This window comes from Quercus robur, chromosome 6, assembly GCF_932294415.1.
Source record: "Quercus robur chromosome 6, dhQueRobu3.1, whole genome shotgun sequence".
Classification (NCBI taxonomy): Eukaryota; Viridiplantae; Streptophyta; class Magnoliopsida; order Fagales; family Fagaceae; genus Quercus; species Quercus robur.
In genome coordinates this window covers 16198250-16214257 of record NC_065539.1, presented here as the reverse complement: position 1 = coordinate 16214257, position 16008 = coordinate 16198250, and the positions used below count along the sequence as shown (strand labels likewise).

At 34.5% G+C, this 16008-nt stretch overlaps 1 protein-coding gene across 6 annotated transcripts; it reads left to right on the top strand.

The window, feature by feature from the left end:
• The first annotated feature begins 348 nt into the window (after window positions 1-348).
• On the top strand, window positions 349-14784 carry LOC126732990 (probable starch synthase 4, chloroplastic/amyloplastic). 6 transcript variants are annotated; one of them, XM_050436093.1, is made up of 21 exons: window positions 349-706; window positions 1267-1308; window positions 1405-1438; window positions 1553-1619; window positions 1727-1855; window positions 1972-2064; window positions 2434-2638; window positions 3698-3832; window positions 6624-6728; window positions 7072-7170; window positions 8050-8179; window positions 8975-9025; window positions 9099-9209; window positions 10765-10874; window positions 11140-11308; window positions 12395-12481; window positions 12743-12814; window positions 13334-13447; window positions 14073-14134; window positions 14248-14344; window positions 14491-14784. In XM_050436093.1, exons 1-21 carry the CDS (start codon window positions 603-605, stop codon window positions 14608-14610), a joined length of 2136 nt encoding a protein of 711 aa, XP_050292050.1. In that variant the 5' UTR covers window positions 349-602; the 3' UTR covers window positions 14611-14784. The 6 variants fall into 6 exon arrangements, with proteins under 6 accessions (XP_050292050.1, XP_050292049.1, XP_050292051.1 ...); XM_050436092.1 differs by having other exon boundaries at window positions 1396-1438; XM_050436094.1 differs by having other exon boundaries at window positions 1258-1308; window positions 1396-1438; window positions 7132-7170.
• Window positions 14785-16008: the final 1224 nt, after the last annotated feature.

The following is a 16008-nucleotide window of genomic DNA, read 5'->3' as shown; positions in this document are numbered from 1 at the left end:
TTGTAAATGTTCAGAAGTTGCGTGGCCAATTTGGGTTTGTTTATTTATTTATTTTAGATGTAAAAGTACTAATATTGCGGCTTATAATTTAGCAATTTTTTTTTTTTGAGTAAATATAATTTAGCATATTCAAGGTAATGTCTCAGTTTGGTTAGAAGAATTTCCTTATGTATACTGTTTTAATTCATCATTAAAACTTTCTAAAATTTCCTATAAATATATATAATTTTTTTTTTTACCTTTAAACATACAGTAATAATCTATTTAATAGAGCTTCATATTTATTTATTTTTTAAAAAATAGAGCTTCATATTTGTTCACGAGTACATTAATAACAAGTGTTTTCTTGAGTCTCGAGCCTCGAGCCTCAACTGTTCCTAAACATCATTTACTTTACAGTCCTACACGGTACACACTTATCAACAACAACTGCAAAAAGTTCCTTTTCCCGACTTTGGCGATGCAGTATTCGGGCGTGAACTGAACCGAAATGGGTAAAAAAATCTCAATCTCAGTTTCCAAACTCTAACCATACGAACACGCGAAACTGAAACTCATCGATCCCTCTCTCTTCGCTTTTGCACGCGAAGAAGTTGTGAGAAATGTTGACGATGACTTCACTGAATGCAGTGACGATCCCTTCGCCTCCAAACCCAACCGCAGCGCTCCGCAAACCTCTTAGACCTCGACCCGTTTGTTGTTTGAGGTAAAAAAAAAAAAAAAAAAAACCTCCCTACCAAATCAAACTTTAAAGTTCAAACCACAAAACTACTTTAAACCACTTTTTATTTCAGCTTTAATACCTAACTAAAAGCTAGTTGTTATAGTAACATATTCATTGGACACACACGTTAAGGCCTAAGCTATGAATCCTAACGTTACTTTTTTTTCATAGTTTTGGTTGTTTTGCTAACTACACTTCTCTATTCTTTTTGAAATTCAATCCATTGCGGCCTGTTTGGAAGCGAATTATTCAAAGTGCTTTTAATTAGTTAAATAAATACTGTGTATCTTCCTCTTTGAAATTTTGTTGGATACCACCGATCCATTACTTTGAATTGGAAGAATTTCCACTTTCATGAGTAACACGCGCACCTGGTGGGTCGCGGACAACGACTCGACCCTTCACCTTGCAATTATGAGAGAAGGAGGTCCCTTCTTGAACTAGAGTTTACTGCCAATTCCATTGCTACTGTATGCAATGAAGAAGGCAGTTCTGTAGCAGTTACATTTGAAGTAATTGATACTAATTTTCAGGAAAAACAGGGGCGGCAATGGCTTATATAATAAAGGGTCACCACGTGTGGAGTGAGTGTTCCCTTTTTCTTTTCTTTCAATAAATATTTTTTAAAAATGAAAATATCCATGTACAAGTTTGATATGTATGCATTTTAGCCTTTTTAGGTCAGCAGGTCTTGATAATATGGAGATTCATCAGGTATGTAGTGGTTTCTCCAAATATGACTTGATGGTTTTTGTTTTTTGATGGCATGGTTTAATTATGCAGTGATTTTTTTATTATTTGCTCATTGCTACTTTGGAACTATTTCAGTCATCAAATGGGGAACTGGAAGTGAAACGGAATAACATTGGGAAGCTTTTTAGAGAAGCTCAGCAGAGTAAGTCCACAATTGGGGGCGGGGGGGGGGGGGGGGGGGGGGCTGGTGTTCTCTTAAATGTTAGTCATATGTATTCTAATGCTTTTTTTTTTTTTGATGATATTCAGACATATTGTACTTGAACAAACAACGTCTCGTGGCAGTGGAGGAGCTGAACAAAGCAAATAGAGAGAAGCAACTGTTGCTTGATAGGATAGAGCGATTAGAAGCAGAAAAGCAGGCTGGTGTGGGAGAAGGTAATAGTACCATGGCTTGACATGGTTGAAGCAATGAGTCATGACTAGTTGTAGTCCAATGTATTTTTTATGATATTCAGACATATTGTACTTGAACAAATAACGTCTCATGGCAGTGGAGGAGCTGGACAAAGCGAATAGAGAGAAGCAACTGTTGCTTGATAGGATAGAGCGATTAGAAGTAGAAAAGCAAGCTGGTGTGGGAAAAGGTAATAGTACCATGGCTTAACATGGTTGAAGCAATGAGTCATGACTAGTTGTAGTCCAATGTAGATTCTTGATTTAATTTTGGTTTTATTTCTTTGTTGTATTTTAGTGTTTGTCTGCTGTTTCACTTGAAAAGTCGGGCATTGCATTCTTCATAATGATTGATGCGATCTTGAAGGACTTTCTTCTATGTTTAATACTAGTACCAAAATTTTTGTTGTGTTTAAAACATCTTAGTTAGTGCATGTTCTCTTTTTTTTCCACCTTAATACTTAAGTATTTATGCATTCTGTGTGAAAGGAAAAAATATCATCAATAGCAATGTGTTCAAGTTGAAAATTGTGTTTCCATTGGTGTCCCACCTAAACCAGATAAGCTATCACTTTGTTGGGAGTTGCTGCTTCGGATAGACTCAATGGTCCTCAGTGGCATGATTAGCGCTGGCGAAGCATCTGATTTCAGAAGGCTGGTCATGGATCACAAGGTTATAGTTGCTGATGCTTTTAATGAAATCCTGCAGAAGAAAGATGCTGAGCTTCTAGCAGAACTCCTCCAATTCTCAGATAGAAGCAAAAAGTATAATTGCCTACTACATGTTGCAACATTTTTTTCTTGAACAGTTGAGGATAATGAACTGAACTATGGCATTGAGTATTTCCTATGTCATGCGTGCACACACACACACACACATAAAATGGACATGCATAGGGACACACTCAGAGTGATACGTATGTATGAATGAACAGACATATGTCTGTATTTTTTATATAATTATGAATGGTATATTGACTTGCAATTAAGTCATCTGCCCTTTTGTACATTTAATGATATATAATTTGAATTATAGACTTACAGAACAGTATATTCTGAAATTTGAACTGAATTTCCCTCCAACGCACCATGTGGTGACTCAAATGAGCATTTACATGTACTTAGTCACACGGCCTATTTAAAAGTCATGTGAATTGTTTAGATGACTTAAGAGTTGTTCTAGGACCACAACCTTTTTTGCTACAACTTTGTTACAACTCTGATGTAGCAAACTGTGAATGATTTCCTATCACTTTCACATAAACCTACAATTTTTTCTTCACCACTCATAGTCTGTCACATCAAAGTTGTGGTTTGAATATTTACTTTTGTTAAATTATTCTATTCATGTAGATTTGTATGTAAGTATTTCGCCTTTCTCTCTTTGCATGCAATAGCCTTTGTGTTAACCTATCTCTAGTAATGTCTACGCTGATTGAACATTATTAATATTTACTATGCCAAAACATGTATGTTGACTGGAGTATAGAAAAGATAAATAATTGGGATTTCTTAAAAAATAAAAAAAAGAATAAGAAGAAATGGTGGGGATGTCTTGCAACAAACTTTGGCATACTTCATTTATGACATAGTCCCGTAAAAATGTGGTTCATGTGTTAATCATTTCATAAATGGGGTGTTGTCCATTCAATTGGAGATGCTTAACTACATTTCCCTTTCAAAATCATAAACTTTGGTCTAAATGTAATTTATTATTATTTTTTCTTCTTTTCTTTTATGTGCTTATTTATTTATGTATCTTTACCATTCTTCCACAAGATTTTCTCTGTTCTGACAATTGAGTTTTGTATAATTTTCAATCAGGAGTGGCTTTCACGTTATCCATATTTGTACTGAAATGTCACCGCTGGTCTCTGTTGGATCTTTGGCATCTTATGTGACAGGCTTATCTTGTGCACTACAAAGAAAGGGCCACTTGGTGGAGGTTATACTGCCAAAGTAATATAGGAAATTTTCTTTGATATTCATTCTCTCTCAGATTGCTTGTCATTGGAATTTAGCAATGAAAGTCTAGATCTCTTTTTGCATATTCTTTTAGAAACCATGTGAATGCTATAACATTTCTCTCTTTGGGTTTGAGAAAGAATGAAGGAAAGAGAAAGAAAATGCTAACATTTTGGTTTACCAACTCTCTGTCTTTCATCTAACGCATATCTTCCCATTGTTGTCTCACATGTCAAGCTCATGCATCTACAATTGCCCTTTTGGGGGGGGGGGGGGGGGGGGGGAGGCTTTAATCCAAGTAGACCATTATGTGCCATTATGAACTTGAGCAGATGGTTATAAGTTGAAGAGGACAAGAGAAAAGTACATCAAAAGATTTGAAACCTGTTAAGGTAACCTCCTTGTTGTCTCTTCCCTAGTAGGACCACCATTTGCCTTCGTCATCAGTAGGAAGTGGAAGCTAGATGAGATTTCGGAAACTAAGGCAAAAGAGTATTTAGCACCTACATAATGATATAAAAGTTGTCAGGTCACATGGGATATAAGTTCTCTAGCTGAACTTATAGCGCAATATGGTTTTTAGGCACTTATGCAGGCCATAATGGAATAATCCCCCCCTTCCTGCTGTTTTCTACTAGGCAACAAGTTATAATATTATGAAATCATTTATACGTAAAACTTGCAAACCTTTCCCTCCTTACCTAGTATGACCAATTTTTTTTTGAGAATCATGTTTCCAGTGAACAAATGATGTTTCTTTTTTGTTATCTTTTGATGGTTCTGATGTTCTTATTTCTTAGGCTGTAAGAACTTGAGTTGTTTTGTATTAACCCTTACTCTCCCCCCCACCCCTCAAAACCCTCCAAAAAAGAAAAAGAAAAAAAGAAAACCATATATGTTTGCGTGTTGATCCAAAGATCAGATGATTTAACGTATATCTTCCATTATCTTTTGATGTTCTTATTTTTGGGCTGTATGAACTTAAGTTATTTTCTGTGCCTATCAGTCTTGTATGAAGCATCTACAAAATTCTGACAAAAGTATTGGCTAATAGATTGAAGGGGATTTTGGGAGAGATTATTCTAGTTCTCAAAATGCACTTTTACAAGGGAGAGAAATTTAATTCTGTCCTCATTGCCAATGAAGGCCTAGATAGTTGGTTGAAACTTGGGAGATCATGGGTTTTGTCCAAGTTGGATGTGGAGAAAGCATATGATCATGTGAATTGGCAATTTCTGCTATATACATGTTACAAAAATGCTGTTTTTAGGGAATATAGTTCCTGTGTGAGAGATACCAGATGTGATGGAGCTAGTGGGCAACTTAGGATGTTGCATATCTTACCTTCTGATGATGTATCTTTGATTATCATTGTGAGCTCAATTCAGGGCAAGACGTATTTGGGACAACCTTTTATAAAGAATACAAAAGATTTTGGCGGGGTTGAAGAACGGGACAACTCACTCTAATCAAAAGTACATTATCTAGCCTTTTAATGTATTTTTTTTTTTTCATCCTTGTTTCTTTACCTGCAAGAATGGCAAAAAGGATGGAGAAACTCCAAAGAAATTTTCTTCGGGGTGGGATGGCCTAGGAATTTAAGTTTCATCCAGTCAATTGGATTGCTACACGCATTCGTATTCCTTATGGACGTTTGGGGATTAAGAAGTTAATGGATTTAGTCAAGCACCCCTTGGCAAATGGTTGTGGCGTTATGTGGGGGAGGAAGATGAATTATGGAGGAAAGTGACTGATAAACAGCAGGGCATCTCTTAGGGAGGTTGGTGGTCATATATGGCTAAAGGACCCCATAGAGTGATCCTATGGAAAAATATTAGACAAGGTTGGGAATAAGTTCCTTAAATTTGTTAGATTTGATGTGCAAAATGGGTATAGAGTTCATTTTGGCATGATATAAATGCTGATATTCCACTTAAGAAGTACCCTGAAATTTTCCTAATAATTAGAAACAGAGATGCTAGAGAAGCAGATTACATAATTCTAAAATGGTTGTGTTTTTTGGGCGCTGATATTTTGTAGAGTGAGACATGCTTGGGAATTGAATAATATATACAGCAGTGTTTGGATGATGTATAAGCTATCAAGCCAAGATGGGAGAAGGTAGACAAAATGGTTTGAATTCCATTGACAAGTCATGGCTTTCAAGCAAATAGCTACTACAGGCACTATATGGGAGGGAAAAATGCTTTCCATGGCAAAGCATACTGAAAGTTATTGTTTTGCTGAGAGTGTCTTTTTTTTCTTTCAGTGCATTGTATGGGGGGAAATTTTGACCATAGATGATCTCTAAAAGAGGGGAATTATAATTATGGATTGATGTTATGTGCAAGAGCCCTGGGAAGTCAGTGTCACGTGTCTTCATTGTATATTGTTTGGGAATTATGGTCTTTAGTCTTTCTCTTGAAGACCATCTATGAGTGGACTTTTGCTTCTAGATAGTAAATATTTTATACCTTTTTTTTTTCCCCGGCTCTTCCTTTGTAGACATCCTGTGTACTAGGGTGGTGCCTCTTTGCACTTTTCAAAGAAATTATTACTTATCAAATTAATAGCATATGTTTGCTAGTTGATCAAAAGAATGAAGAATTTAATATTTACTGTAAAAGGAAGATAGTTTGACCTATGTTCAATTTATTGTGATATTGTGCATCAAATTGAAAGGATCTTATTAAACATATGCTTCCTCTTCACTTTTGATTCTAAGTGAAATTGCAAGTTGGACATTTCTGATATGTTTCCTTAAAGGAATCTACCTTGTAAATAGGTATGCAATTATGGACCTAGATGAAGTTCAAGGGCTGCAAGAAATTAAGGCGGGGTTTTATTCATATTTTAATGGTCAACAGCATGGAAACAGAATTTGGACTGGGTGAGATTTCTTGTTCTATATACTGCATATTTAGGTTGAGCTGTTGATCAACTTCAATTATACTTAGGAGTAGTTGTTCAGAAGGAAAATCAGCAAAATCAGTCAGAAACTGCATTCTAAATTGCGCTTAATGAATATTTAGACTCTTCTTTTTTTTGATAGGTAAGAAAGTAATATTATTAATAGAAAAGAATATAAGATACACAGAGTTCACGGTAGTGAACAAAGAACAACTTGGCAACAAAAAGAAATAAAGGAATCAAAATCCTATTCTAAGAGACAAAAGAAAATCAATAATAGTAGACTCTTCATAATGTTCTTACACTTTATACTCATTTTGCAGTGTTGTCAATGGCATTGGAGTCTCTTTTATTGAACCTTTGTACTACTCATCATTTTTCAGCCGTGAGAAGGTATATGGCTACTCAGATGACTTTGAACGGTTAGTAGCTAATTTCTATAACTTTTTTTATTTTGTATCTAGTGTATAATTTGATTGTTGGCATTCTCTTGTATACTTCCAATGTATTTGGTTGTGCCCCCTTTTGCACATTTATAAATGGATGCATTATAAATATAAATGGATGCATTATAAAGAACAAAGTACCTCTTGTGAAGATTTGTGCGCATTAGAGAGTAAAGACAATTTTTATGTCATATTAAACATGACACACCAAATTGGTTAAGTGCACAAGCTAAATTTTAGTTGCATGATTTTGGTAGTTCCTATAGGATAGAACACAAGCGCTACTCTGGTATAAGCATTATTATACCAATGAGAAAGCAGTGCAAAGAAAGTAGTTTATGACCATTTAAAAAAAAAAATTAGTTTAGAATCCGGCACACTCTTTGTCCTGGTAACCATTGCCACTAGTGGTTCCATAATCCCAACCATGGGCCTGCCCTTTCTCCAGCTTTTCCATTACTCTGATTAAACTACTGCACATGCTGGAAATCTCTCGACACCATTACTCCACCCTCAATACATGCTGCCCCATAGAAAGTGTGGAAAGCTATTTAACAGTTTTTGTAGATTCCATCTAACTCAAAAAATAAGACTCTGAACTTCTATTTTTTTATTCAATTTGGAATCATACTCTTATAAAGTGAATACCTTATTCTGGTCTTCAACAAGGGAAAACACAAGAAAGGTCACTGTGAAGGGTCAGTTGTTCAAGGCACTTTACTTATTTACTCTCTTTGAATGAGACACCAAATCTTGTGATGCCAATGCGAGGAGATTAAGTCCTTTAGTTTTACTATAATAATGGATCTTCCAGTGCAATTTAATTATTGCAGCCTATCCGTTTGATGCTTTCAGATTTACGTATTTCTCTCGTGCTTCATTGGACTATATAGTAAAATCTGGAAAGCAGCCCGATGTGCTACACATACACAACTGGGAGACTGCTATTGTTGGGCCACTTTTCTGGGATATATATGTTAACCAGGTGCAATTTGAAATTGCTTTTCTTTTTCTCATATTAAATTTTTTTGATCTGGCATGCTGCTGCAGCACATATATGCTATTACTCATTTTCGATATTATTTTTCTCATTGGATCAATATAAAGTTGTGTTGGCACCTTGAAGTCAGCTTTGCTTTTGTTTATGAAGGAAATTTATCTTATTTTTCCCCCACCAATATTTATCTTTAAATAAATAGTTGATGTAGGTTCAGTATAATAATTTGGTGAAGTTACTCGAGTGAACCATCATGCTAATTGGAATATGGATTAGCAACGAGTGTACACTCTTACAGACACTTTGCTTGGAAAAAATGGAGACATTTTTAAAGCCTCCTTTCTCTTGTGGATGAGTGGGAAAGTTCTCTGTGTGGAAGAATATTGACAGTAATGGGTAGCTAGATAGATGGAACTACACTACCAGATTGTGAAAGTTAAAATTATCATATCTGCTCCTGGCTTCTAACTATTGATTTCTTCATGGAATTCCTCATCAAGTCCTAGTGGTCACATAAAAGGGCAATAGGCAGTATGTGGGCCTTTGGAACCCATATTCATAACTGTGAATTTCAGTCTTTAAACTCAAAATTCTTTAGAGCAGGATTTATACTCATTCACTAGTTCCTGTTATGCTGAGGTGAAAGCTCTCTAAGCGCTGTTTTTTGGCTTTAAATAATATGGGACAGTTGATTTCTTTCAGCTAATGCCAGTTTTTCTCTATTCCATATTATTTTGTGGTTTTCATTCTCACAAATAGAAATGCTCTCACTTGTTTATATAGGGACTTGGAGGTACTAGAATATTATTGACATGCCACGACTTTGATTCACAGGCAAGTTTCTTTCTTGTAAATCTTTCTGGCTTAACTTGACATTATTTGATATCCCCCATATTTAATGCTTTAGTGTCTTGAGCAACCGGATAAGCTTTCACTATGTGGACTTGATCCTCCTAGACTTCACCGTCCAGATCGTTTGCAAGATAACACTAAGACACATCTTGTCAATATTTTGAAGGTATGCCCTATTGCCTATTAAAGCTTACTCGTTCTTCTTTCATTCCCTCAAATACTGCATAATCCATTATTTAGCTAAAAATATCATTTAGGATGTCTTGTCAAAGTATTTCTAGCATTGGTGACATGTTTTTGCTCCACCCTCTTTTCAACATGCCTAAAAATATTGTAGAAATTAAGTCCAACTTGACTTAAGCGAATTTCTAAATTCCAACCAAAGCAAGATTGTATGTTTGTATGTATGTGAATCATATGTTTAGTTTGCAAGGATCGGATACTGCTTTGAAATAAAGAAAGCCAGAATCTCATGTCATTGGTCAATTCTATTGTTACATCTTACATGTCAATCGATAAGGAAACTCTTTACTTATTGATTCATGTACCTAACTGGAGTTGATTTGAAGCATTGGATGTGCAATAAAGGATTTGATTAATATTGTAACTTTATAGGCACCACTGTACCTCTGGTGGAAAAATGACTTGCAGTTATTTATTTTTGTTCTTTTTTTTTTTTTTGAAGAAATGCCTTTAAATTTTCATATCTTATTAATTGTAGCACTCTTGTTGTGTCATTTATCATTTTAATAGGAAAAAAAGTAGGGCCGGATTTTGGGTTTTCTTTTGCCCGTGTATGATCGTGAAGGACAAAGGTATATATGCACCCTACGATAGGGTGAAGTTAAATTCAATGCTGTTTCGTCAATATCAGATGAGGATACTGAATTATCCAAAAAAAAGAAGGATGAAGGATACTTATTGACTCTCTTTCACAAATTTCTTGGAGTTTATTGAACTTTTGAATTTTAGAATTTTTTTTCTTTTTTTGGGGGTCTTGACACCCCCCCCCCCTCTTTAATTATTTATTAAAAGAAAATTGTTGTTAAATGAATAGAGATACATAAATCTTAAGATTCAAAAAGAGACATTAGTCTTGTTAGAAATATGGTTAAATGATTAAGTTCACCATTTCCTATGAGCTCAAAATTTTCGGGACAATTGTCAATTTATCATGGTATAAGAGCAGGTGGTCATAAGTTCAAAGTTCAAACTCTGTCTTCACTCTACATGCCAAAGTTAAAAATTCTAGTGTTTGGCCCATTAATTAAGGGGGGAGTATGCTCACATTTGAGGGGGAATGTTGCAATTATGGTTAAATGATTAAGTTTACTATTTCCTAATAGATTAAGCTTTTTGGGACAATCAGTTGTTTATTACATCTCACATGACAACTAGGTTGAAAATGTCTGGTTTATGATTTAATACAAATGGTATGGTTAACAAGGGAAGGCCAGCTTGCAAGAATTTCCTTTTCATACCCCTTTCCTTACCTAGAAAGAAAAAATAATAGCACACCAACAACGAGCTTTTATTTTTATGTCTTTTACATTTTCTTCACATCTTTACCTAAATTTAAGCTTCTACATCTGTTGAAATGGTCTCTCAAATTATTTACCTTGATCATTTATATTATTCTTATATTGCAAAATCTCTGAAGCTTCTTGCGTCTTTTGACTGTCTGGCATCACTTAAAATTTTGAGTTTATACGTGTTTGCAGGGCGGAATTGTTTACTCTAATCAGGTTGTGATGGTGTCATCCATGAACTCAAAAGGCAGAATCATTAGTAGTTTCAGTCATGAATTAAAACCTACCTTAAGCATCCACCAGTAAGTAATGCCTGTTTACCATTTTAAAATTTGAATAATACAATGTTTTTTCTTCTGTGAGTTGTTGTTTTTGTTAATCCCCCCTTTCATTGTATGCAATCTGAAAAGGAGCAGAAAGTTCTTGATATAACAAGTTTAATGGCCCAGTAATATGGTGCTTACCTATATTCTTGCCAATTTTTTTTTTCTTTACCTCCTTGCTTAGTATACTTGAAATCTGCTTCTTTCTTATGTTGATAATCTCTTCTATTTTCCTGTATTTCAGGGACAAGTTGGTTATTGCTCCCTATGGATTTGACAAGTCCACCTGGGATCCTTCTAAGGACAACTTTCTTCCAGAAAATTATAGTGCAGAGGATATGAAAGGGAAAACTGTTTGCAAAGTTGCATTACAGCAACACCTGGCGTTATCTGGCAGTGCTTCTTCTATTCTTGTAAGCTTTGCAGCTGGGGTCATTTTTAAACTTTGTTGCTTTTTTTGTCTTGACCAATTAATTATTTCTAAGTAACATGGTAATCTAAATGTATGTGTGGAAAACTACTAATGAAATAAAAAAGTACGTGTCTGACCTTAACTAATATGTTGAGAATCCATAGCTGACGGCAAAATTTTAGGACTCAGGCTTTGTTGTTGTTGTTAAGTGAATCTAATACCTTAAGGTGAATATGGGATGTGTACTGATTTCAGAAATTGAATGTCTCTTTTTACAAGATTTTGTGTATGCAAGTAAGAAGCACTATGGATAAAGGGTTGTTTGATATTAGTTTTGATGTTTGTTTGACTATATTATGTACGAGTATCAGAATATCTTACTATTATTCCTGCATAAAGATGTATATATATGTGCAAGGGTGACTGTGCCTATAAAAAGTATAGTTGCTTTAAAATTGGCAGAACTAAATCTGTTCTCAGAATGTTTGATGTAAAAAATAGGTAAATTTTGTTCAACAGTTCAGTTTAACATTAGCTCTGCAGAGTGCATATATTTCTACAATTACTGTGGAGGTTGCATGAACCTGGATCTTCCATGTAAGTGGACCTTACATCTGTGGGTCCCCTGTAATGAATGGTCCATGTCAGGTAGCAAAACTTATTGCAGCTGATAATGTCTCTATTTTGCAAAATTTGATGGTATGACTCAAATACTTCAATGGAATAGTGCTTAGATGTAACCTGAACTGGACCTAAAACTCAATGACAGAAAAAAATTTCTTTGGTTTTATTTACAAAATAGTGAGCCTGGCAGATTAGCCCATTTCCCAAATATATGGAGGTTGAGAAAAGTAATTATTTCAGTTAAGGGATGTTATTCTCCACGTCTTTCTTCTGTCTTTTGAAAAGATAGTTATATGGAGTGGCTTAGGTGTATCTTTTGTTCTCTTTTAGGTGGTTGATGAACTGGGATGATGTTCCACTTCATTTCTTATCATTCTAATGATTTTTCTGTCCTTAATTTTATTAGTTTCTTTCTTCTCTTTATTGGAATGGTCACTGAAGTTAGGATCTGATGTTTTATCAGGTCGGATGCTTCTTCACAGAACTATCAGAAATTGATGTGGAGAACTTGAAGGCAGTTGTTCAGAATGCAACCAGGAGAGGCGTCCAGGTTCTTGCTTCTATCAGAGTTTGTGGTTACTTTTTCCTAAGAAAATGCATAGCTTAGTGGACGAATTTAACTGAAATCCCTTACCAGATGATGTGGTAGTGAGTTTATATTTTTGTTAGAACTAGGTTACAATTTGTTGATGGTAAGGGAAAACGTAATGCGCCACATTATTTGTTAAGACTGGATATATATCTGGGTTTTAATTTTCTTCTTTTTCCTTTGGATTTCTCATTGATGTGACTGTTAAGTTGAATCCTACAGGTTATTTTGGTGGAAATCAGCAAAAATTCAATCACAAATAAGAAACTGGAATCTTTTCAAGAACTCCTCAAGGTACAGGCCTCACTTCCTTTTGTTCTTCATCTTCTTTGACACCCTTCAACAACTTATCATACACAATAAATAGAAACAATTGCATTCAAAACTTTGTTGGTTTTAGGCCATATTCCATCATCCTATCATATTCGAGCTGACAATGACTGTTCTGTTCTTAACTGCGTGCTATTTAAACTATTTGTTTCGAAATTAAAGTTTTCTAGAAAATGAGTCATTTTCCAAAGAACATTTTCTAGAAAACTATCTCATTTCCTTGAAAATGAGCTTGAAAACGTGAATCTTTACCCCTTTGTTTCATGTGGTGTGAGATAGAGTTGTTTTTCATAAAAATTTAATAGAAAACAATCTCTAAAAAATAAGTTTTACATTGACCAACCAAACTATCTTCACATAAGTTTTTCCATCCAAACAGTCCATCAAAACAAAGGGAACATTAATTCAAAAAAGACAGAATAGTTTGTTTGATGAGCTACTCGCTGATAATAACATTTGTATGTTTTCTTTGTATGTACTCAGGATCAAAATGTGAGATTTATAAACAGACTTGGTGAAGCTATAGCACATTTAGTCTTTGCAGGATCTGACATTATCTTGTGCCAATCTTTTCATGAACCTGATCTCCAAGTGCCAGTAAGTCCTGTCACTCTCACTATTTATATGTAAAGTTTCTTATGAATGGTTTTCAAACTCCAAGCTACCACCTTCATGGACCACTGGGCTTTATTATCAATTTTTCAAAGAGATCCCATACACACTAGCACATGCATAAATACAGAAATACATGTATATGCGTGTACATATGAATACAAACCACTAGATGTCTATATTCCCGTTACTTGAAGTTGGCTGCATGGATCTCTTCTTGAAGTGCATATTCCAGCTACACTTTTTCATCTTCATTATGGTTGGCTACATGAATTCTCTTGCAGTACTGGCATGCAGCTCTATCTAGGGCTATGTCCTCATGATTCTGTTTTATTTTCTCTGCCCCATGTTCTTTTTAGACTGTTTTTTGTCCTCAAAGTGCTGTTATCTGTATTTGAACAATTCTCTCTGTTCTGGTGCACTTTGTTCATCTTCATGCCTGGCTGAATTATGATAGATACTATGATTTGTTATAAATTTGGTGCTGCTTCCACAACCTCTTTTTCTTTGTATGACCAATTGATGTGTGCACATGAAATTTACTATAAAATGTAATGTTCTGCAAAATGTTGTTTCCTGTTGTTTTATTTTTTGGTTGTGAAAAATATAGCTCAAGGCTTTAAAATATGGAGCCGCGCCAATTGCAATAACCTCCACTGATGATATTTCCAGGTAACCGGGTTTTTTTTTTTTTTGGGCAGAGAAGTATATTAAATATCTATCTTTTTTCTCTTAACTCAATAAAAAGCGAAGAATTCATACTTCTCTGCTCAATGACTTTACAGGAACTTTGTAGATTATGACTACGAGAGGACTAAATTCTCACAGTTCATCAGCTCTAACTTTGGAAAAATGTCCTTAAGCCAAGCCCTGGATGAAATTGTATGATTTTATTTGGGTGATCATAGTCATAGACTTCCCTTCTTTTTTCCTGGGGTTTTGATTCTGCAGTTGGAGGAAAGTAATTATTTAGGAGAATGTTTTGTGTAGCTAAAGGGTACTAAAGATTTGAGCTTTGTTGTCTGTAGGAGAACAATCCATCCAGATGGAATCGAAAAATATTGGCTGCAATGGCAATGGACTTCTCCTGGGATGCAGAGTGCTGTGATGTGCATGTTTCTGCCTACACTGCCATCAAAAAATTGTGAAGCAGGACCTTATGTATATATGTACATATTTAATTTGTATATGAATTGAGCATATTACAAATAAGGAATTGAACAGAATAATCCCTTTTTTTTTTAATGGATTTCTTAACTACTCATGTTCAGAATAAATGAATAAATAAATTCCTTATAAAAATACCTAAATTCTTTATTTAATTTGTACGCTATTGTTGAGTCACATCAGTGTAGCATTTCAATCCTCTTTGGTCCATTCAGTCCATTTCTGGCTACTTTGGTCCATTCGGTCCACTTAAATTCATTTCGGTCCGTTCAGTCCATTTGGTCCATTCATTCTACTTCATTTAGTTCGGTTCAGTACACATTGGTCCATTCATTCCATTCCAATCAATTTGGTCCATTTAGGTTCACTTTTGTTCATTTGGTCTGCTTTGGTGATGCTTTGGGAGCTGCTTCATTAACAATTATGTCATTTTTTTAACAAGGTGTTAGTAAGTTCTTGATAAAATTATATTTTTTTAATGTTATGAAAGTCTTGTATTTTTTTTTTTTTAATAATATAAGTAATAGATTTACTTATATCTGCTTTCTCTTTAGTTCATTAAGGACTTATAGATGATGAACCATTTGTAAGGAACACTAAAAACCATGGATGTCAATACCGTACCGTACCGGCCGGAATATACCGTACCGGCCAGCAATCCGATACACTCGACCCCCCGTTTTGTACCGGAAAAAATACCGGCCGTACCGGCCAATTTCGGGTAATACCGGCCGGTACAGAAAAAAGTTTTTTTTTTTTTTTTTTTTTTTTAAGTTTTGTAATTTTTGAATTTTTGTTAGGACAAAATGGTAACTTATTTGTATTAACTTATTAGTATTAACTTATTAGTATTATTTGTTTTCTTAGTATGCAATGGTAACTTTTAAGCTTTCTATTTTATTTTTTTATTTTTTTTCCCTTTTAATTGATACTAAAGTCTAAAACCATGAATAACTAGTTCTAAATTGAGGAAATGTTTTATGGTAAACTTTTATATTTATTATAATATATATATACACACAAACACATACATATATATATTTATATTTATAAATATAAAAAATAGCGGTAAACCCGAAACGGTACACCAGTATCGACTGGTATCCGAAATATATCGTACCGGTGGCCAAACCGGTACGGCCTCCGGTACGGTATTGACATCCTTGCTAAAAACAAACTCCAATCACACATTGCATTATTTACAAAATATCTTGCCTTATAATATTTGAATGCAAAATGCATTATTTTCCTTAAAAAAAATATTACAAAATTTACAACACTTTCATATAAAAAATATAGATAGCTTAGTTAAAAAATCTAATATATTGTATCAATTATACTTTATTAGAAAATAATCACATCATCTTAAGAAGGATTTG